General features: G+C 51.5%; 7 protein-coding genes across 7 annotated transcripts; 4 read left to right on the forward strand and 3 right to left on the reverse strand.

Annotated features, from left to right (window-relative positions):
• Window positions 1–459: 459 nt before the first annotated feature.
• ACHE_40983S (ATP-dependent (S)-NAD(P)H-hydrate dehydratase) lies at window positions 460–1,853 on the forward strand (the record flags this gene model as incomplete). The annotated part of the gene is made up of 6 exons (XM_043279243.1): window positions 460–550; window positions 611–650; window positions 713–759; window positions 813–823; window positions 878–910; window positions 972–1,853. 6 exons carry the CDS (start codon window positions 460–462, stop codon window positions 1,851–1,853), a joined length of 1,104 nt encoding a protein of 367 aa, XP_043136941.1.
• A 235-nt stretch (window positions 1,854–2,088) lies between these two features.
• MCM7 (DNA replication licensing factor MCM7) lies at window positions 2,089–4,704 on the reverse strand (the record flags this gene model as incomplete). Its single annotated transcript, XM_043279244.1, has 4 exons — window positions 2,089–2,163; window positions 2,220–4,137; window positions 4,198–4,328; window positions 4,384–4,704. The coding sequence occupies 4 exons, from the start codon at window positions 4,702–4,704 to the stop codon at window positions 2,089–2,091; spliced, it is 2,445 nt and encodes an 814-aa protein (XP_043136942.1).
• Window positions 4,705–5,120: 416 nt separating this feature from the next.
• pex1 (AAA family ATPase peroxin 1) lies at window positions 5,121–8,969 on the forward strand (the record flags this gene model as incomplete). The annotated part of the gene is made up of 4 exons (XM_043279245.1): window positions 5,121–5,231; window positions 5,329–5,565; window positions 5,622–5,700; window positions 5,761–8,969. The coding sequence occupies 4 exons, from the start codon at window positions 5,121–5,123 to the stop codon at window positions 8,967–8,969; spliced, it is 3,636 nt and encodes a 1,211-aa protein (XP_043136943.1).
• A 1,219-nt stretch (window positions 8,970–10,188) lies between these two features.
• On the forward strand, window positions 10,189–11,931 carry ACHE_40986S (acyl--CoA ligase; the record flags this gene model as incomplete). The annotated part of the gene is made up of 2 exons (XM_043279246.1): window positions 10,189–10,288; window positions 10,337–11,931. 2 exons carry the CDS (start codon window positions 10,189–10,191, stop codon window positions 11,929–11,931), a joined length of 1,695 nt encoding a protein of 564 aa, XP_043136944.1.
• Window positions 11,932–11,991: 60 nt separating this feature from the next.
• On the reverse strand, window positions 11,992–12,854 carry ACHE_40987A (uncharacterized protein; the record flags this gene model as incomplete). Its single annotated transcript, XM_043279247.1, has 2 exons — window positions 11,992–12,539; window positions 12,605–12,854. The coding sequence occupies 2 exons, from the start codon at window positions 12,852–12,854 to the stop codon at window positions 11,992–11,994; spliced, it is 798 nt and encodes a 265-aa protein (XP_043136945.1).
• A 1,399-nt stretch (window positions 12,855–14,253) lies between these two features.
• Window positions 14,254–18,152, forward strand: ACHE_40988S (uncharacterized protein; the record flags this gene model as incomplete). The annotated part of the gene is made up of 2 exons (XM_043279248.1): window positions 14,254–17,828; window positions 18,140–18,152. The coding sequence occupies 2 exons, from the start codon at window positions 14,254–14,256 to the stop codon at window positions 18,150–18,152; spliced, it is 3,588 nt and encodes a 1,195-aa protein (XP_043136946.1).
• A 133-nt stretch (window positions 18,153–18,285) lies between these two features.
• On the reverse strand, window positions 18,286–18,867 carry ACHE_40989A (uncharacterized protein; the record flags this gene model as incomplete). Its single annotated transcript, XM_043279249.1, has 1 exon — window positions 18,286–18,867. One exon carries the CDS (start codon window positions 18,865–18,867, stop codon window positions 18,286–18,288), a length of 582 nt encoding a protein of 193 aa, XP_043136947.1.
• Window positions 18,868–22,028: the final 3,161 nt, after the last annotated feature.

The raw sequence follows: 22,028 nt of genomic DNA on the forward strand, positions 1-22,028 counted from the left end.
AAGTCTTTGTTTTCTTTTGTTTATTTTTCTTCTTTGGTTATGGAGCATCAGCGAGGGGTACTTTCGGGGTGCATTAAATCATCTATATTTTACTCGTTCTTTTCGCTTTCCTAAGTTGGAGTTCTTGTTTAGGTGTCAATAGATGGTGGCTCGTTCAGTTACATACTAGCTTTATCATTATGAGCGGGCGTCATGTTTATATCCTTAGCTTAGTACAATTAGCAGATATTCAACATCGTACTAAACCCATATCATTTTCTTGTATACCACCATGGTTGCCACGACCTTCAGGCCCCACATGTATTAACTAGGCGGTGACATCACAGCTTGTAACGCTCACATTTCGGGTCCTGTTCTCTCACGCCAGTTCTTTAATTTCTCTTCCCTCAATTCGCCTTACGTTGAATTCAAAGACTTATACTGTCAAGAAACTCCATCTTGATATATAGAACAATCACCATGGAGCCGGTCCATGTGTCTACCTCATCAAAGGCGCTCTTCAATAAGGTGCGCCGGATCGTACCTCCTCTGCTGGAGAGATTCCACAAAGGTTCGTTCCCGGATGCGATGTTGAATGCCGTTGGAATTGGTAACTAAGAGTGATGTATAGGACAACAAGGACGGGTTGCTGTCATTGGAGGCAGCCTCGAGTACGTCGTGTTTCTCATTCCACAAACTACAGATGAATCTCATTCTAACAGACTGGTTGAAGCTACACAGGAGCTCCATATTTCTCATCGATGGCATCTGCGAAGTTAGGTATGTTAAGCGAATATCTACTAGTCGTTCCGTTGGCTGACATTGTATCGCAGGTTGTGACATGGTGAGGAAAGCTTGGACGATACGGATTCAAGTCCCTCGAAGCTAACTGCCACAGAGCCATGTAATCTGTGAAAGGTCTGCCGCATCGGTATGTCTTCTTGTTTGCCAATTGGCTAGTATATACTTGGTTTACGAGCTAATTCACCTAGGTCATCAAATCCTACTCTCCAAGTCTGATGGTACACCCACTGCTTCCAAGCAGCGAGTCCGTCTCAGACCCCAACTCAATCGATGCCCCAAAGCTCGCCGGTCCCATAATCTCTATGCTCTCCCGACTTCACGCACTTGTGATTGGTCCAGGTCTTGGTCGCGACGGTGTTACGCTCAAGGTTGTCAGGGAGGTGATCAAAGAGGCACAATCACAATCGATCCCGTTCGTCCTAGATGCAGATGGTCTTCTACTGGTCACGGAAGACCCGGAACTCATCAAGGGGTACAAGGAGTGCATTCTCACACCCAACGTCAACGAATTCGGCCGTCTCGCGAAGGCACTGAAGATCGAGGTCCAGAGCCAAGCACAGATTAAGGGAGACGGTGGTGACAAGACGAGCAAGGAATCGGAAGCTTGTGAGCAGCTGTCGAATGCACTTGGAGGTGTGACGATTATCCAGAAGGGACCGCACGACATCGTCTCAAATGGCGTTACCACCCTCGTCTCCGACGTCGTTGGAGGATTGAAGCGAAGTGGAGGGCAAGGAGACACACTTACTGGATCGCTCGGTACACTGCTGGCCTGGAGAGCAGCTTACCATAACAAGTTGTGGGATTCGGGAGAGAAGGAGAACGAGAAGCAAGCTGAGAGCAGACAGGATGTTAAGGCTGAGCTTGAGGCGGAGGACAAGAGAATGTCGCCAACGACGACATTACTTCTTGCCGCTTGGGCTGGCAGTAGTCTGACCCGAGAGTGCTCGAGGAGAGCATTCAAGGCTAAGGGAAGGAGCATGCAGGCTGGTGATCTTACGGATGAGGTCTATCCAAGCTTTTTGGAGCTGATTGGTGAGCCTGATACGCCTGAGAAGTCTAGTCTGTAGACTTAGGTTGAGCGGATTGTAAACCGTCTTGAATCAGTGCACTCAATTCCGTAGAGACATAGTATTATATCCTGCATGAGCCATGATAGAAACAATTACACCATAACACCTATTCCCAGGCTTTGCCAAATCCCCAAGAATTCTCACATAAATCCCAATGCACACATCTTGCAGGTATAGAACAACAGCAGCAACATGAAACATCAACAAGGTACGATATACCATAAGACATCTATTACATATCCTCCATAACATCATCCTCAGCTCCGATAAAGACAAGGCGAGTGCCGTTAGCAATAACTTGCCAGACCTAGGGAGATATGTTAGTACTTGTGCACGAAGCATACGGTATAATGTAGGACTTACATCAACGTTGGCGTATTCATCAATCGCCATCGTGAGCTGGTCTTCTGTGAAGCCTTTGGCCAGCACCCGCTCACGGATCCGTCTCATACTGAGAGCACCGCTCTCGTCATCTCCAACCGCCGCAGCACCGCTCTCCCACATGCTGCGGATGAGAGTGTAGATCTTGCTGGTAGGGCTCTGGTCCACGCCCATCTGTCCGTCGTTGGACAGCGAGGCCTTGCTGACCTCAATAAGGCGAAGAGCCTCGTCGACATCCTCCGGGGCAACAATCTCGCTGAAGCGAAGACGCGCCAAGGCCTGAGACAGACGGACGACACCGAGCAGTGTACGGGGGGTGACGTGGGAGAACTGCTTTTTGGTGGCTTCGTCGCGCTTCTGGTCCTTTCGCATTCGCACGTAGGCACCGACCATGTAGTCTGAAACGGATTGAGGAACGACGGGTCTGTAGGTCCGTGCCTTGGCGATGTACTGGCGGACCTCGTGGGGAGTGAAGACGACAGCCTGGTCGTCGGTCTCGGGATGCTTGTTGTGCATGTGGACGTAGGTGACGTGGTGTGCCAGTTCTTCGTCTGCGTCGCGCGAGGGAGTGTCGAGGATGAGGAACATGACATCGAAACGAGACAAGAGGGCGGCGGGGAGGTTGATGTTCTCGACGGGAGAGACGCGGGGGTTGTATCGGCCGTACAGAGGGTTGGCGGCCGCCAGGATAGATGTTCGTGCGTTTAGGGTGGTTGTGATTCCTGCCTTGGAGATGGAGATGGTTTGCTGTTCCATAACTTCGTGAATGGCGGTCCGGTCTGCGTCTTCCATCTTGTCGAATTCATCAATGCAGCAGATGCCATTGTCAGCCAAAACCAGAGCACCTCCTTCCAGGACCATCTCGTCAGTCACGGGATCTCTCATGACTGCTGCCGTGAGACCGACACCGCTGCTTCCGCGACCGGTTGTGTATACACCACGAGGAGCAACCTTGGCAATGTACTTCATCAACTGAGATTTAGCAACACCAGGGTCACCCATAAGACAGATGTTGATGTCTCCACGGATGTGCATGCCGTCACCCATTTCCTTGGTAACACCACCAATAAGAAGCAAAAGTAGGGCCTTCTTCACGTCGATGTGACCATAAATCTCAGGGGCAATGGACCGAGCCAGATACTCGTACATGTTGCCAGAGTTCTGATACTTTTCGATCTTGCGAAGCGTCCGGCTGTCCATTTGCAGTTCATTATAGGATTCCTTATGTTGGGTAATGTACTGGGCCTCCAAGTAGGTATCAGTCAGAAGACCAGCGCGGATGGCTCTGAAGCCCGTGTAAGGAGTGGGAAGGAAAATGCCTGCCACATCGACGATGTCACCGGGGTTCAGCTGGCGGGTCAAGCTTCCGTGGCAGTGTACGGTTAATGTTCGCGGGATGTGACCGACGGGAACCTGGTCGGCCATTTCCTGGATCTTCACTTCTTGGAACGGAACGAACTTCGAAGCACGGGTGGAGAGGAACAGTTGACCCTTGGAGTTGTTCTGCGTGCATTCATCTGACATACATTCTGTCATGGGAAGAAACTGTTTCGTTGTGACGGGCTGGAAGACTTCACAACCGCATCGGTCACAGGTGTAGGCGTTGATCTGGACAGCGGGCTTGACATCGGACACACGAGTAGTTATACCCCGAACTGTAATGAGACTACCAAGATGCTCTCCGCGCACGTTCCGGACTGCCAATGCCTTCGAATCACGTTCGTTGCTGGAGCCGGAAGGAGTAAGTGGCTTGAAATTGAGAGTGTATCGGCGAGTCAGCTCAGGCGGGAACATCGAGGGAGCTGCTGCGGTATCCATGTCTGCTTCCATGGCCATGGCCAGGTTCTCATTCCGTCTTTCACGCTGGGACATAATAACATCAAGCACATCATCTTTGAAACTATTCGCATGTTAGCCACCTGATTCCTGATTCCTTCAGAGCTTTTTAGAATATACATACGTGACTTCTTTGGTTTCCCTGGGCATGATAGCATCAACCGCCTGCGAAAGGATCTCGATATAGCGATGCGTGTTTTTCTGAACAGACTCGACAAGCTTCAAGTCCGTCTCCTCTGGAAGCGATTTCTCAAACTATATCCTCATCAGAAATTGTCACAAAATCGGCATTATAGGTTCGAATTCATACGGTGTTCAAGTCGTCCAATTCGATAACGACGTTCATCCGTTCTCGGTTCGCGACATCTTGCAACATTTGCATATATTTCAACTTCGGTTCCCGGCGTGTGCGACCAGCTCCTGGTCTCTGCGCGCCCTCCCCCTCCTCGGCATCGTCCATAAAATCGTATTCATCGCTAGTCCGGTCGCCGTCGATGTGCAAATCTTCAAGTGCCTCTGTTGCAGCCGATTCGGAGGCGGACTCGAAAGTTTTGAAGTGCTGGAGAAAGTCCTTGAAAGCATCCAATTGGGCCGCGTAGTCGACGGGCGCGGGGTACTGGAGCAAAGCCATGATGCGACGACAATAAAAGGCCCGTTCTGATTAACCGTCGGCTGTGTTTCGGTGGTAGTTGACAGTTCCCCTCAGTGGGAGGAAAAAGGAAGGAGACTAAAGCAATTCAGAGTGTCGGGCGGCGTTTAGCAGCTTTGACGCCGAAACGCGTCGCGACGCCAAAAAAGAGACGCGTCTCCATGCTCTGACTGTTGCTAGTCCTAATCGGTGTAGGCACGTGATACGGAGAGGAACAACCCTCGGTCCGAAGAACTACGGCGGGCCGGCTCGGCGAAGAGCACTCGGGGGAAAGTGAACGATGGCCTCTGATTGCGGAGTCAACAAGCTGAGGTCCGGGGGAGATGCTGAATTCTAAGCTTCTTCCTTCTTTTATTTTGAAGATCACACTTTGTCTCATTGTGCCATAGCGCCTGAAAATGGCGCCCAGAAAGCCCTCCTCGACGGCAGAAGTTGCCCTCGTGCCTCTGAAAAACTGCTTGGTCAACTTGCCGCCATCATTGACCGCGCTTCTGGTTAACGCGAACGCCGTATGTCCTCTTCGCGCATGCTTCAATTTGATCGCTTCCGGGATTAAACTCGAATATTGCCGTTAAGAAGGAGGTAGCTAATGAATCATTCCTTTAGACAGCGCAAAATGTCATTGTTGAGCTGCAATATCGACCTTCTGCCGGGAGGGCCAACGGAAGCCCGTCGCAACGGTCGCTATACCTAGGCTGGACGGGAATGCCCAGCAAACGGAAGCTGGCGCCCGTCGTGGGAAGAGATGGCATCAATAGGGGGTCCTCCAGAGAACAAGAGGCGTCGACGGTGGAATTAGATACCACATTCGGGAGAGTCCTGGGCCTTACGGAAGGACAACCGGTGAGGCAAAGCAATTCATTTGCCGAACGAATTTGGGGTTTCTAACAGAATGTCAGGTTGCTATATATATACACCTTGATCCTCCGGTCGCACACACTATTAATATTGAGCCCATGACTCCAGAAGATTGGGAGAGTACGTTCTATTTGTTGCCACAGTGGTTTGAAGTACATTGGCTGACGGTCGTGTCCATAGTTATTGAACTTCACGCCAACTTCTTGGAGCTTAATCTCCTATCGCAAATTCGCGCGCTCCCGAATCCAGGATATAATAATGCAGGACAACTCGAGCACATGCACCCTTTGGCTTTGCATCTTTCTCCGACGTCTACCGCGAATATTGTCATCACCTCACTCACACCCGCCCCGTCAGACACGTCGGCATTCGCAAAGATAGCTCCAGATGCGGAAGTTATAGTCGCGCCCAAAGTCCGTCCGAAAAATGCGGCAGGCTCTCGAGCAGACAGTCGCAGCGTTACCAGTAGGAAGAGTGCCAGTGGCAGGAGTAGCAGCGGCACTGCGCGACCTAAGAGTAGGTCCGACTCTGCAAACAGAACCGGGCTCTACTTGAGAGGTGTCAATCGCAAGTCTGCTGACCAGTGGTTCGATGCGGAATGCGACGATGACAATAACGAAGGCTTCCGTGTGTGGGTTGACCCAGACCTACTCGCCACAAACGAGCTTCGAGGTGCCGGCTGGGTGTGCATCTCCGTTGTCCAACCTGCTGGCCTCAAACCGATGCCTGACCCTCAGCAGCAAATCAACCAGGTGGAGCAACAAAAGTCAAGCGAGGCCGGTTCTCCCGCGACGAAGCTCGTTGCTAAGCTGGTACCATGGGTGGATGCACCAGATACCCAGCATGTTGCCATTTCCACCTTGTTGTGCAGCGCGCTAAGCGCGGAAGGTATAGTTGGTGGGATTGTTCGTGTTGAAGCAGCGCCGCCGCAAACGCAACGATCAACAGTGAAGTCGCTTAAAATATATCCATTCATGTCCGATCCGTCGAAGAAAAGAGATGGATTGAAGTTCGGCGCTGATACTGTAGCTGCGAAGGACGCGCTGCTCGAGCGGATTAAGGTGATTCATGGGGCCCCTGGGTCTGACATCGGTCTATTATCAGGCGCGTTGACAGACGGAATGATATTGCCAAGGGTAGAAAACCCGGGATCAGTATCTGCATTCGACGGTGCGATTGTTCGCTTTGAACCTCCGTTGAAGGGCAATGATGCCTCTAAATCTTCATTTGGGTGGCTCTTGGGATCAGAGTCGAAGCTGTCTCTAGAGGTGCAGTCCGAAATACCTAGACTGTCGGAAGCCTCTGCACTACCCACTGATGATCCAATCCCAGAAGTTGCTCCTGAACTGGTGGGGATTGAGTCTATTATCTCGCAATCTCTTGATAGCCTGACCAAATCTACTTCTATCCTGTTGACTGGTGGTCTCGGGGCTGGAAAAACATCTCTTACTCACCTCCTTGCGCACCGGGTTCAGAAAGACTATCTGTTCAGTGTGAAGTTCTTTTCTTGCCGGAAACTGGTTACTGATGAGACTCGGATTTCGAACATTAAAGAGACTTTGAACCGTCTCTTCATGTCCGCTGCTTGGTGCGCCCGCTTAGGTGGGCAATCAGTAGTCATTCTGGACGACCTCGATAAGTTGTGTCCTGCGGAGACAGAACTGCAAGTTGGAGGAGACAACGGCCGCAGTCGCCAAAACAGTGAAGTTATCTGCTCGATGGTCCGAGAGTATTGCTCGATGAATTCGCCGGTCGTCCTCCTGGCCACTGCGCAATCTAAAGACTCTCTGAACAACGTCATCGTTGGTGGGCATGTGGCACGCGAGGTTCTTCATCTCAGAGCACCCGACAAAGATGGACGTCGCAAGGTTCTGGAGAAGCTCACAAGCCAGGATAAGGCCGCTGACAGCATCAACGGCCACGCACGGAGCGTTAGCGAGTCTACCCATGATTCATGGTTGGACCCTTCAAATCCTGGGAGTCGACCTGGTTCATCCGAGAATGATGGCTTCGTCCTTGCACGAAACATCGATTTCCTTGAGCTGGCCGGAAAGACCGACGGTTACATGCCAGGGGACCTCGTTCTGCTCATTTCCCGCGCCCGGAACGAGGCTCTGATACGTTCGGTGCAAGATCTATCGGCGGCCTCGAAAGCAATCACTCTTGGGGCAGATGACTTCGAGAACGCACTGAAAGGCTTCACCCCAGCCTCTCTACGTAACGTTACACTCACCTCATCCACCACTACCTTTTCTGCGATTGGTGGTTTGCACTCGACCAGACAAACTCTTATGGAGACGCTGCAATATCCCACGAAGTATGCGCCTATTTTTGCGCAGTGTCCTCTACGTCTGCGGTCTGGATTGCTTCTCTACGGCTACCCTGGATGTGGTAAGACAATGCTGGCTAGTGCAGTGGCGGGCGAATGCGGCTTGAACTTTATCAGTGTCAAGGGACCCGAGATTCTGAACAAGTACATCGGTGCCAGTGAGAAGAGCGTTCGAGATTTGTTCGAAAGAGCACAGGCCGCCAGACCGTGTATCCTGTTCTTTGACGAGTTCGACAGTATTGCACCGAAACGTGGACATGACTCCACTGGTGTTACGGATCGCGTTGTCAACCAGCTCCTTACACAGATGGACGGTGCGGAAGGTCTTTCTGGTGTCTACGTACTGGCAGCAACCTCACGACCCGATCTCATCGATCCAGCCCTGCTGCGTCCCGGACGTTTGGACAAGTCCCTCCTCTGCGACATGCCATCGCATTCGGACCGGGTCGACATCATCGAAGCTGTCAGCAAGAAGCTGAACATGAGCCAAGAAGTCGTCAGCCGTCTGGACGAGGTCGCTGCCAGAACCGAGGGTTTCTCAGGAGCCGATATCCAAGCCGTGGTGTACAATGCTCATCTCGAAGCCGTGCACGATGCCTTGGGCGATCACACAGCAGCCAACGACAAAGCACCGACCCGTAGCAGTGCGAAATCATCGTCGACCAGCGTCAGCAGCAAATCCTTCATTCAGTTCCTGTATTCCTCCGAGGAACAAACAGGCTCAGTCCCCATGCCATCGCCAGCTATTGTCGCATCGAAGCTCGAAGCAATCAAGAGCACGCGCCGTCGCCAGCGACAGCTGGAACAGCAGGGCACAGTCGGCGCTGCACAGTCGGCATCCATGACCAACGGCAACGCTTCTCAAGAAGAACCGCGCGTGGAGGTCATCGTGCGGTGGGAGCATGTTGAGCGATCGCTGGCTAATACGCGTCGTTCGTTGAGTGAGCCTGAGCAGAGACGGTTCCAGGCCATCTACCGGGAGTTCGTGATGGGACGGAATGGAGAGATGCCTAATGGTGAGGGTGGGAGAGAAGTTGGAGGGAGGACGAGTTTGATGTAGGTTTATGTATTTCTGGGTGGATCAAGTAGAATATACATTTGCATATAGAGTCATTCTCTATTAATTAAGCTATTTACTGTACTTCAATAATACGTCGCGCGTTGTAGCTGTAGTTGTTGTCGTGAAACGTTCAAAAACCCGACAAAAAAAATACTGCTCCCGGCGAGTTTCGAACTCACTCCCTCCGCTGCAGCCTACCAGGCCCAATCAGGTAAAAACTTCAATTTCGCCCTGTAACCAATAAAAAAAAACTGGTAGCTTCTCTTTGATTGAGCGTGTCATCCTTAGTGCAGGGGCCATGCTAATCTTCTCTGTATCGTTTCAAATTGACCAAATGCCCGAAGGCAATAGGACTACCGTTAAAGTGGTTTATATGCTTATTAGCAGCGGGAATAGGGAGCTCTCATTGGCTGGGCTGGCGAGATGGTAGGGTTAGTCATTTCCTGTCTGTGCGAGGGATAGCGTGCATAAAAGAGGGGCATAAAGTAGAGTATCAATTAGCGAGGCTGGTCTTGAATGGAAATGTCAGAGGATAATAACCAAAATTTCAATCTCAATAATGGTCAAAACACTCCAGAAGTGAGTTGAAAGAAAATCCCACACAAACTGGAAAAGACACAAAATTGGCGAACGCTTGTCAGCAATTGGATCCCAATGAGGCCTGTCATTGGCCTGAATATGGCACATCCAATTGGTGCATATCTCCCCCGCACTCTCCCAACAGGGTAATGTCCCGAGGTTAGCCGTCGAGGCGTTAGATGTCAAGGTGCGTCTCGATGTACCCCGGCCTACAGTCCTTGGCATACGGGGTACGTGAATCAGCGCTATACTAATCAATATACGGGTTATGGATCATGAATTTGAAGCACTATTCTGGATAGAAACGTATGTCTACATAGTTAGCGAGTATTACGGAGTACTTGTACTACTAGGCCAATGCTCTGCTCGGCAGTCCGGTCCCTCCATAGCCGAACCGATACTTTCTTTTGTGTACCCATAGCTCTCTGAACCGAGGCTCGCGTTACAGCATAACCGACGCCACCAGTACTAATTGGAGAAGGCAAGATAAGCAAGATGGGGTAAAAGGTGGGTGGCGCCGGTTTATCCGTCTCCTGGGAGTTTTCAAAAGAGCTCGCATCTCGTTTTTGTTTTCTTTTCTTTTTCATGTGTCTTTGAACGAACATCCTGGTGTATTTGGTAGGATTGTCAGCTTATCACCATGCCTGTTACATCGTCATACGCCCCGGTCCAGGTACCGGATGTTGATATCTGGGATTTCCTGTTTGAGAGAAAGGATAAGCCATTTCCTGATGACAAGAGTACGCTTCTCTGGCCCTTCCAAGCAAATAAAAGCTAACAACCAAAAGTCATCTACCAAGATGCCGACACAAAACGCGCCTACACATACGCCGGCGTCAAAGAAGCCGCCCTCACCTTCGGCAAAGGCCTGAAGGCCATCTACAACTGGCGCAAAGGCGACGTCCTCGCTCTCTTTACTCCCAATTGCATCGACACCCCTGTCGTCACTTGGGGCACCCACTGGGCTGGTGGTGTTGTTTCTCCCGCAAATCCCGCCTACACAGTTGAGGAATTGGCTTTCCAGCTGAAGAACTCAGGTGCGAAAGCACTGGTTACACAGATGTCTGCGTTGGGTGTGGCAGAGAAGGCTGCTGCCCAGGTTGGGATTTCGAGGGAGAGGGTGATTCTGATTGGAGATGAGAGACATCCTGAGGCGAAGTTCAAGCATTTCACCTCCGTGAGGAACATTTCTGGTGCGACGAGGTTCCGGAAGACCAAGGTTGACCCGAGGAAGGATCTGTCATTCCTGGTGTACTCGTCAGGGACGACGGGGTTGCCAAAGGGAGTGCGGTTGTCGCACCGGAATATCGTGGCCAATACCCTGCAGATGGAAGTTGCGGACGGAGCAAACCTATCCTGCAGTGGAGGCGAAGATGGAAAGGGTGACCGGATACTGGCCTTCCTCCCATTCTACCACATCTACGGACTGAACTGCCTCCTCCACCAAACAATCTACCGCGGCTACCAGCTCGTCGTGATGCAGAAATTCGACATCGAGAAATGGTGCGCCCACGTCCAGGACTATCGCATTACATTCAGCTACGTCGTGCCACCCGTTGTCCTGCTCCTGGGCAAACATCCCATCATCGACAAGTACAACCTGTCCAGCCTGCGCATGATGAACTGCGGCGCCGCACCACTCACCCAAGAACTCGTCGAAGCGGTCTACGCGCGCATCAAGGTCGGTATCAAGCAGGGCTACGGTCTCAGCGAGACAAGTCCTGTCACGCACACGCAGCCCTGGGGCGAGTGGCACAGCAGCATTGGGTCCGTGGGGAAACTGGTGCCGAATATGGAGGCGAAGTATATGACCATGCCAGAGGATGGGTCTGAGCCGCGCGAGGTTGGCGCTGGTGAGGTCGGGGAGTTGTATCTCCGGGGTGATAATGTGTTCCAGGGGTATCATGAGAATCCAACTGCGACGGAGGAGTGTCTGTCGGCTGATGGGTGGTTCCGAACCGGTGATGTGGGATACCAAGATGCCAAGGGCAACTTCTATATCACGGATCGGGTTAAGGAGCTTATCAAGTACAAGGGGTTCCAGGTTGCTCCTGCGGAGTTGGAGGGTATCCTGGTTGACAATGAGGCCGTGGATGATGTTGCGGTGATTGGCGTGGAAAGCGAGGCGCATGGCAGTGAGGTCCCTGTTGCGTTTGTTGTGCGGAGTGGCAAGAGCAAGTCCTCTGGCGCGAGCGCTGAGCAGGAGGCTGAGAACATCATCAAGTGGTTGGACAGCAAGGTGGCATACCACAAACGTCTGCGCGGTGGTGTGCGGTTTGTGGATGAGATCCCCAAGAGTCCCAGTGGAAAGATCCTCCGCCGGATGCTGAAGAAGCAGGTTCAAGATGAGGCCAAGGCTGCTAAGCCCAAGGCCAAGCTGTGATCATTCCCGATTTGCATCTGTATATAGATTCTGTACGCATATGTTCATCAATCATAATAATCAAGAGAACCGCTTAACCATCCCCTCGACATCCTCCCCTTCAACCGTATCAATCTTCTCCCTAACCACCCTCTCAACAGCCTCATCCACCGGCTCCTCCCCATTCAACAAATCATACCATCCATTCGTATCATCCCTGGCAAGCAACTGATCCGCCACAATTGCCACATCTTCCCTCGTAATCGTTCCCCTTCCTGCTGTCTTTCCCAACTGCACCTTCCGCGTCGCAGGCGTATCCGCCAATGTCCCCGGCCGCAAATTAATCGCCTGGAACGGCTTCCGCTGCTGCTTCGCCGCGAGGGCGGTCATATACTCGTCGGCCTCGAGCTTTGCTTTCGCGTAGGCGGGGAGGACGTTGTTGGAGATGTGTTGGAGGTGCGCCCATTCGTCGTCGGAGAGCCAGGAGGGCTGCTTGCGGCGGCTGCCGATGTGCGAGACGAGCAGGAATTTGGTGATTTTGGTGTTGGCGAAGGATGCGGAGATGAAGTTCTTGGCAGCTACTTCGTCGATGGCCTGCGTGCGTGCTGGGCCGCCTTTTCCGCCGGCACCTGTTTCCTATCAGTTACCTGTATATAGATGGGCGTATAGAGGGGAGAGATGAGTGAGAGCATACCGGCAGACCAAACGACATAGTCCGGCTGGACACGGTCAATGATACTCTTGGCGTCATTTTCGGTCTTTACGTCGTCGAGACTGGACAGAAGGACATGGAGGGAACCCTTCTTGCCCTGTCCCAGAGCGCGGATTTCGGGCTCGTGGTCGGGGTTGCGGATCACGCTGGTGACGTTCCAAGCGCGGGCGAGGAGGAGAGGAGTCAGATGGAGGGCGACTTTGCCGTGGCCACCGAGGAGAAGGACGTGCATTTTTGTTTATATGGATTTTATTTATTCAACTATAGGCATGGTAGATCGATGTTTACGGAGTAATTGAAGATATATGAGGGTCTTTGTATATTCAGTTGAGGGGCTGCTGAATAATTATCCAATGTATGGTATCACGTCATTGATTTGCACAGCGCATTTGTGCATTGTGCATTATGCGGTGGTCGACAGACAGAGTCAAGTTTGCTCTGTCTTAATGATAGATCACCAAGTAAGGCATGGCACATCGATGCGGATCAATAGGGCCACCCCTGATCAGGGGGGGCCAAAGGTCACGTGGCTTCACCGAGTAAACATAATATATTGCCCAGGGATACGAGAACGGAGTATTACTCCTGATGGTTAGATATTATTGAAGGTCCTTAATATCAGTAAGGATAGTGCTAGTTGTCGGTGACAGCCTTACTCCAATTATGGACCTGTTCTGGATTTCAGCCCAAGTGAGACGATTCAAAGGTGAAACAGTCGATATTGATGAATCGAAGACTCAGAGTTTGTTCGTCTCATGTTCTGGCGCTATCTTTGTTCTTAGTCCGTACTCATATTACATTTCTATATGCAAGTACAAGCCACCTACTCGATACTTTACATTCCTCTATCAATCTATGTTTTCGATGTCTCGTACCTAAGCAGTAAGCTACTCGAGGATTGAATACGGTCTGTGCTGACCCTATCCCATGGTACGGAACCGGTTCCTGAGATTACTAACCGCCTTGGTGGGGATATCTTCTTCTAATTGGCGGTTAGTGTGGAGTCTGCAAGGGGTGCCGTTACTAGCTGTATTATACAAACAATACATACAAACATTGGTACAAACAGACAAGTATAACAATACCACTGTCCATTGTATCCCTACTCAATATGGATACCTATAAATACTCAAGTATCTATGAAAATACTGTATTGTCCTCAAGGTAGAAATATAACTATTATATAGAATAATCGACCATCACTACTCGGTTCTACACAGAACGTAATCTAAGGAATTCATCAAACGAACCAAAAACCAGCGTCGATCCGCCCCGAAGAACCAAAACCGAAAAAAAAAAAAAAGTGATCGGATCCAGATCCTTTTCCGCAATTTCCTTCATTCCATTTCTTTTCTTCGTCTCTTCACTGCTCTATTCCCAGATTCTTCGTCTACTTGTATTCATCTCTCTCAATACCAGTCCCTCCAGTCACTCGTTACCCGCGTGTTTGTCACTGGTCACAAACAGACGCGCGCGACTAGTCACTTTAGACATGCAGCCGTAATCTCCTCTTTCTGTGCTGTGCGTCCCCCTGACAACTGCATTCCCGATGGCCTCTTCACAGAACTGACTCAATGCTTTCTCTAGATTTTTCAATAACCACTTTCGTTTTGTCCGCCAAACAATCTATCATGAACCGCCTCCGCAGACATAAAAAGGAAAAGGCCGCCAAGGACGAGCTGGTCCAGTCCGAGAAGGCCGCCTCTTCCTCCACCACCACCATCATCTCCTCCATCACTCCCACCAAAAGAGAAAAGGAACCCGCCAGCAAGAAAGATGACGCCCTGCAAACGACTTCTCCCAAGGTCTCCGAGTTCGACCTCGCCAATGCCCTCCCGGCCCCCGATGATTTCCGCACCAGCTTGATCATGCCTAAACTATCTGCGCGCTTCAGTATGCTCAAGGAACAGGACGATCCCGAGTCTTTGCTGGGGAAAGCTAGCGATGATAGCGTTCTGTTCCCGAAGCGCGCATCCCGGTTGAACTTGTTTGGTCATAACCAACTGGCGGATATCGATGAGATGTCCATCAACAGCAGTCGTCCCTCTGCCTTCGGTCAGGCAGAGTCGAATGATGGCTACGGAACTGATGACGATCGTTCTCAGGCAGGGGGGAGCAGCATGATGAGCAGGGCTCGTCGTGCTGAAGTAGGAAACAACCTGTTTGGTGGTCGTCAAAAGGTCTTCAAGATTCCCGCGAAGTCTAGAGGCGCGTCTCCTAATCCTGGACCTGACGGCGGTCGCTCGGGCCTGGGCCGCGCTGTCTACGAACACGACGTGACCCTATCCGCCTTTCAGCGTCTCAGACTGAAGGAAAAGGAAGAACGTGCCGCTGCTGAAGATAGTGCCTTGAATTCGCCTACCTTCTCCAACGAAGATGCCTTGTCCAGTATCGGGTCTACCGACCGCACCACTTATTCGTCTACAGCTTCCGGTCCGCCCCCTACCTTTGGTCGTGCTTCCACCGCAGCAACTTCAGTCGACGGGGAGCTCGCTACGCCGCAATCCATGGAGGGCTCGACTGGCAAGCAATTCCCGTTCCCTGAACGCAGTGCGCCCAAACCCACTCGTCGTTACGGCCAGGGCCTGGCTCAGTCAGTCCAGAACCAGCAGAATCTCACCCTGAATCGGCTTGAGAGTCTTAGCCGTCAGCGTCCAGGGACGCCTGAATTCCCTCAAATGAACCGCGCATTCTCCCGGAGCGCAGCAAGCCTGCGCGATCGTTTGCAGAGACTCCCTCTCGTTGACGCTGCTCGTCCATCCTCCCGTCCGACGAGTCCTCCTTTGTCAACTGCATCGCCCAGACCTCAATTAGCTGAGAGCGAATCCAAGGACCCCGTTCCATCTGGCTACGGTGTTCCCTCTGGATACAATGCCCCACCCCTAAGCCCACCTATCAGCGAGGTTGAGGAACAACCTGTGCCCTTGGCAGCTGCTCTGCAACCTGAAGACCATGGGAAAGCCACTGCATCCGGTCTCTTCAACAAGCCTCGAGCGCCATTCGACGAGCAACAGTTCACACGACGCCAGCTGCAGATGCATCAGGGACGAAGCTCCCCACCATTACGGCGACCCCCATCACCTCCACGCAACGCCCCTGTCGCACCTGCTCCCACCACCCTCCCACAAGAACGCGTTGGACGCTCTCGTGGTATCTCCAATGCTAGCAGTTACCGCTCACGGGCAGGATCCGCCTCGTCTCAGTACAGTGAGGGGCCCAAAGGCATGAACCAGACTACGTTCTTCAGCAACTCCAGCCCCAGTGACTCTGGTGACGAGGACGAGGAGGACATTCATCCCGCATTCCGCTCCCGCTCCCCCTCGAAGCCATCAACCCCCACTGGAGAGCCCCAAGAACGCCATCCTCTGCCCGAAGTACGATTCTCGGACCTGGGAGACCTGAAACCAATTGCGGAACATGATATAGCGGAGAACGCTGGTTCTCAAAACAACGCCCAAGCACCGCAGGAGCCTGACTCGCCTACTTTGGGGCCATCCGGACTGGGACTTAGTGGGTTGGTCCGTACACACTTGCGACGGGAGAGCGACAAATCTATCCAGCTGCCATCGCCGGGACTTCCACCCAAGCTGACCGACAATAGAGATGTTCCCGAGATCAAGCAAGACGCTGCTGATACCACCCCGACCCCTCCTCCCGCGCCCGCCGATGAGCCGTCGTCCCAGAGCACAATTTCCGCAGAATCCATGACGCCCGAGCAACAGTCAGAAGAGATCCAGAGGAGGACACCGAACGACTCTTTGCTCGACGACGAATCAAGGGATAGTAGCAACAGCAGCCACCGGCGGAACGCCAGCACTGAAACGCAGCGCGAACGCGAGGAATTCGAGAACGAGCTGGCTGAGCGACGGAGAAAGGTGCAAGAGAAACTGCAGAACTTCGCAGACATTGAGACTCGATCGAACAGTCGAGCGCCTAGTCGAGCAGCCAGTCGATCGGCGAGTCGATCAGGCAGTCCGGTCCGCTGTGGAACTCCTGATTCGTCTGCCCAAGTCAAGCCTGGCAATGCCTTTGCGCTGCTGAAGAGCCGCGCCGGAAAACACCACCTGTTCCAGAAGTCGGGTAACTCTTCCACGCAATCTTTGGTTAATTTGGATCAGAATGATCCATGGCGCGAGGAGGACGAAAAGGTTCCTTTCCCCAGCCTGAGCACTCAGCAATTGAATTCGAGCACCCCACACATCCCTGGTGACCGACCATCAGTGCGGTCGCGAGTCGCTGCCTTCACCCGTGGTAACCAGGACGCTTCTCGCGAGTCGAGCCATAGCCGTAATGCATCGCCCCATTCGTTCACAGGATTCCGGGCTCGCCGCGATCGCTCCCGCTCAGATGCATCCTGTCGATCCAAGAGTCGATTGCGAAACGACGATCTTGGAACCGTGGACGAACGATCGGTCTCTTCGCATGAAACGTCCCACCACCCAGATTCCACATACGACCCGCGTGCCAACACCTCGGTTCCCTCATCCACTCGCCCCTCCGTCGAAAGCGAAGAAGGTTCCTCATCGCGCAGCCCCGGCCGCTACGGTAGCGGTAGTCGCTCAGGAACCCCAAGCTACTTCGACCTGCCACCGCCACCACAGCACCACCCACCTCTCATGCCTGGCCCTAACCCGGCCATGATTGGAAACGCGCCCCGACCTTCTCCAATTGCGCCGTACTCTGCCAACGCCACGCCGCCTCTCGACCTCACACCTTCTCCTTCATCCCCACCCGCGCCAACTTTTGCCGCCGCCGCAAGCCACGTCGTGCCCCAGCGCGCACCCGGCCACACAGGCTTGCAAAGGCGCCCAATCAACAAGCTGCAGATCTCAGAACCCACCCTGCTCTCGTGCACATCCAACGTTCCCACAATTGGCCTCCCTCCAGGCGCAAGCCTAAGCAACGGCATGGAAACGCCCCCAGTACCACCCATGAACCCCCGCCGTCGACGACAAACGACTACGCAAACAATCTTGGGCGCATTGAAGGGCGAGAAACAGGACACCCAATCATCTTCCCCCAGCGAATACGCCTCCAGCGGGCGAGGAACACCCGCCCCCGACGAGCGCAGCATGTTCGAGGACGAGCGACCGCTTTCACGGAACCGGTTGCGTAAGACGTCTAGTGAGGGCGGTTCGTTGAATGTCAAGGCGAGACAGGAGGTTATAAGTGGTTCTGCGCCGCCGATGCCGTATCCGCCGCCGTCGTATCCTCCGCCTAACGTTCCTATGGAGGGGGGGATGTTTTAATTTGTCTTTTGGCTTTTTTCTTTTTTTTTATTCGTTATATACCATTCTGCCTTATTTTGTTTTATTGATGCTTGATACCTATTCGTTCTTTTTCTATTTCTCTTTTATATCTGATGATGTTCAGTTATATACCAGATGCATTTGTTGAGCGGGTGGAATGGTGTCTTTCCCTTTTTTTTTTTTTTTCTGCCCTTACTTTACACTCCTCTTGGATATGTGTATTTACATGACGATGGAATTTAGTCTCGATATACTTAGAACTGTCCAGGATTATGGATTGATTATCATTAGACAAAGTAAATACCTCCTTCGATATATACACTCAACACGACGTCCACTCATCCATTCGTGTCAACATAACATAGGCAGCGTAGCACAGCATCGCATTGCCATACTCATTTCCGTCAAGGAAATTTAAGAGATTTCAGACTCGCAGGGAGTCGGGTCGTCAACGACACAGCGCTTGGTGAAGGCATCCTTGATCTTCTCGCCGGCATCCTCGAAACCACCCTTGACGTCGGACGCAATACCAGGTTCACGCTTGGTGAAGGCGTCTTTGATCTTCTCGCCGGCATCCTTGAAACCACCCTTGACGTCGGACGCAATACCAGGTTCACGCTTGGTGAAGGCGTCTTTGATCTTCTCGCCGGCATCCTCGAAACCACCCTTGATGTCGGACGCAATACCGGGTTCACGCTTTATGAAAGCATCCTTGATCTTATCACCAGCATCCTCGAAACCACCCTTGATATCCTGTCCCAGATCCGAGATACCGGCTTCACGCTTGACATTACCAGAGCCGCACGAGGTCGGGTCGTCGGGAACACAGCGCTCGAAAACACCCTTAATCTTTTCTCCGGCTTCCTGGAAGCCGCTGGAGATGTCCGAGCCGAGGTCGGGAGCGGCGGCAGCGGCAGCGACGGGGGCAGCAGCGACGGACTGCGCGCCCAGGAGGACGGTGGCCATGGTGGCGTAGATGGAGCGGAGGAGGACCATTTTCGTTTCTTTGCGTTTTTCTTCGGCCTTATTTGGCTATGGTAAGGTATAAAACGAAAGAGAAATGATGTGTATGAAGAAAAAAATTGCGTTGTCGAAGGGCAAATGCGGTATATATACGACCAACGCGCGTCCACCGTCCGACTCAACCGCAGGGTCCAACCAAGAAGAGGGGGTCCAAGGTCCAGGCCTCCACCAAAAACGGCGCTGTCTCCAATGTAAGTGGCGAGGAGACCCCGACAGAAGATGTCATGGTGTCCACTGATGTGCGGTGTCGGGGTCGGGGAAGATACTGTACTGAGTAGGTCCGCGTTGCCCAGTAGGGGTTGAGATTGATAGGGCGGGATTGATAAGGCGCTTAGATTAGATGGCGGCGAGTTGAGGTCCGGAAATGAAATATGCTGTTTTATTAGGGTATTGGCAGGGGAGGTGAGTATATGAATTGCGTGGGATGGCAGGCTAGAGGCGTTGGTTACATTGAAATTCGCGGTTTTGTGTTGGTTTGTTATCGATGTGTAAGGAGTGCACTAATCACCCCTTCACTGTTTTATGCCCACAACGATTCAGCTCTACATGTGTCCTGCTGTAAACGTTGTCGCTGAACTAGTCATCCTGCTAAATTAAGTCCATCATAGCCCTCTACTATGAGCGCTCTACAAGATACGCCACCTACTCGGGCCTGTTTCCTGAACCGCGAAGCTAGAGCTCTTAGTCGATAGCCCACTCATCAGGGAGCATGCCGTACCTCCGGGTGTCAGTCCTTGCGGTTCAGGCCGTGCCCTGTTCCCTAAGAAGGAAACGCTCATCAGGGCTCAACTATCAGCAATCCTTCTGGGTGCGGGAGACAACAATCGTCCCATGAAACACCGGAATGTCAGGCAAGACAACTCTGTCGAGCATATGAAGCGAATATCAGCTTTTTAAGGGCCATGGTTGAGGCCCACGTCGGCTCTGGCGCAGCATGCTTTATTTTAGAATTAAGACGCTCCGTTTAAACTCCATTTATGCTACCTTTACTCGGATAGCTTCCATTGGAGAGACATTTGAGGCAGTTTTTCTCCGGGCTCCAATCAACTTTTCACCCGGGTATCTCCTTTATCTTTTTAAATCAACCCGAGATCTTCTTGTGCGGATAGTACATCCCTCACCGTCATCATTTCCACCGATTCAAATAGATACTAAGAGACTATGTTCGTCCCAATTGACATCAGACACGGCAACGGGTGGTAAAGCTGTAGATCTGATGTTCAAGATCGCTTTCCGTGTAGTAGGACGGGATTGAGGTCCTCACCTACTACGTATGCATTACGTCTCTATTCTCTCATAAAGGTCACTTATCTTTGTCATTAGAGAACCTACGGCTTTCAACCATTATTATCAGATATTAGAATACCTAGTAAGCAATGTCAGAACGAGAGTAAGTGCCAACTGAAACAGGAGCCACTGATCATCCTTGCTAAGCACCCTCTAGAGGCAACTCTGTCTATCGCCAAGCTGTCGAGTCAGACAAGCGTTCCGGCTCAATTGATGCCGATGCCGCTACTCCCTTGCCTCCTGAGTAAGTTACATCCGGAGCAAGCAAAAATAATGCCACTGGGTCATCGTTGTTGAGTGCATTATAGGAGCAATTCCAATTACCGCCAAGCCATCGATGCGCACAGACGAGCGGGTTCGATTGATGCCGATACTCCGAAATCTTCTCAGAGTCGAAGAGCCTTTCGTCAGTAGCTGGGAATGGTGGAAGGGGAGCTTGCTGTCAATGCTGCTGATGTTTGGGTCTGTCGGGATGGCGTGGCTCTGAGATTGGACATCGCCAGGTATACTGCAATCCACCATGGATAGCAACTTGATAGCAATCTAGCTTCGAATTTCGTCGCAAGATCTGAATCTGTCTGATAAACTTCAAAAAGCAAACATTATTGTCGCAGGGCCAATATCTCTGTATGGTACGGCGGAACTGAGTCAGGTGCTAAATTGACGAAATCAATCTCTTTGAATGAAATCTGGTGCTATTGTATCAAGAAGCATGAAGTATCAATTAATGTAGACTACTAATGTGATGTTGATGTATTTAGTAAGCATGTTATTGTCATTCCGTAGCTGTTCCATCATTTCCCTACTTCCTCCATACTAGAGCACTTGAAAACTATGGCACAAGGAGAACCCGCTCCTCCTTCGAGTAAGTTACTCAAACTCAAGTCATAATCATTCAGCTAACAACCTCCAGCCTCAGCGACCCGGAATTCCACCAAGCCACCGACACACATGAGCCGGCACGATCGACCCCAATGACGGTTCTGCCGTACTCAAATGACTCGATAACTCCCACCTCCAAAATCTCCTCTAGAACGCAGAATCGAAGAGCTACAGTTTCCCCTAGAAGGTCAGCTATTACAGGGAACGGGGAGGGGAGCATATTGCCAACGTCACGGCCGTACTGAAGAAGTACCAGTCAGGGAGTTTGGTGTGGGTTCTGGGCCATTATCATATGTCGAAATTTGATGCGAAGAAGGTTTTGTTTCAGGAATTTGGTGATCCTAGGGGGTTTGGATTGAGGTGAGTGCTTCAACTAGACAAATGGCTTGACGGAGATCTGATATGGTTTATTGAGATGCGGTCAACACCTCGAACATTATAACCTTGACTAGTGCAACTGCGAGGACTGGACAAGCTAACACTAGAGGCGAACGCGCTCATCCACAAGCATGAAACCCCTGAAAAATCAACACATCCTTGGTTGTACAATGGCTTCACTTACTCAAAGTCTCCATCTAGCACTATCCTGGCTAATTTCTCGAATCACATCCTGAGCCATGCTTGATACTAATGGTCCAGGGAAGTGCAGTTGCACAAATGGATCAGCTTCATCTTATTTTTGCGGACCAGACCTTTTGATCAATATAAGTGCAGCAGGAAACCTGGATCTTATGGAGTGCAACCAGGGGTCAGACTCAAAAGGATACAATACAAGACATAGCTATGACTGGTAATGTTAGTAGTATTGTCTCGTTAATTTCATTATTTGATGTGCAGCCCTAACACTTCCTTTCTTCCTCTTGTATAAAGATATTTAGGAGAATAGTGTTATATAGTAAGACTTTATTCACAGGGCGCCAATATACTAGAAGAAAATAAAAAGAATTATTCACATTTATTTATGA

The sequence above is a fragment of the Aspergillus chevalieri genome, chromosome 4 (genome assembly GCF_016861735.1).
Source record: "Aspergillus chevalieri M1 DNA, chromosome 4, nearly complete sequence".
In the NCBI taxonomy this organism is placed as follows: Eukaryota; Fungi; Ascomycota; class Eurotiomycetes; order Eurotiales; family Aspergillaceae; genus Aspergillus; species Aspergillus chevalieri.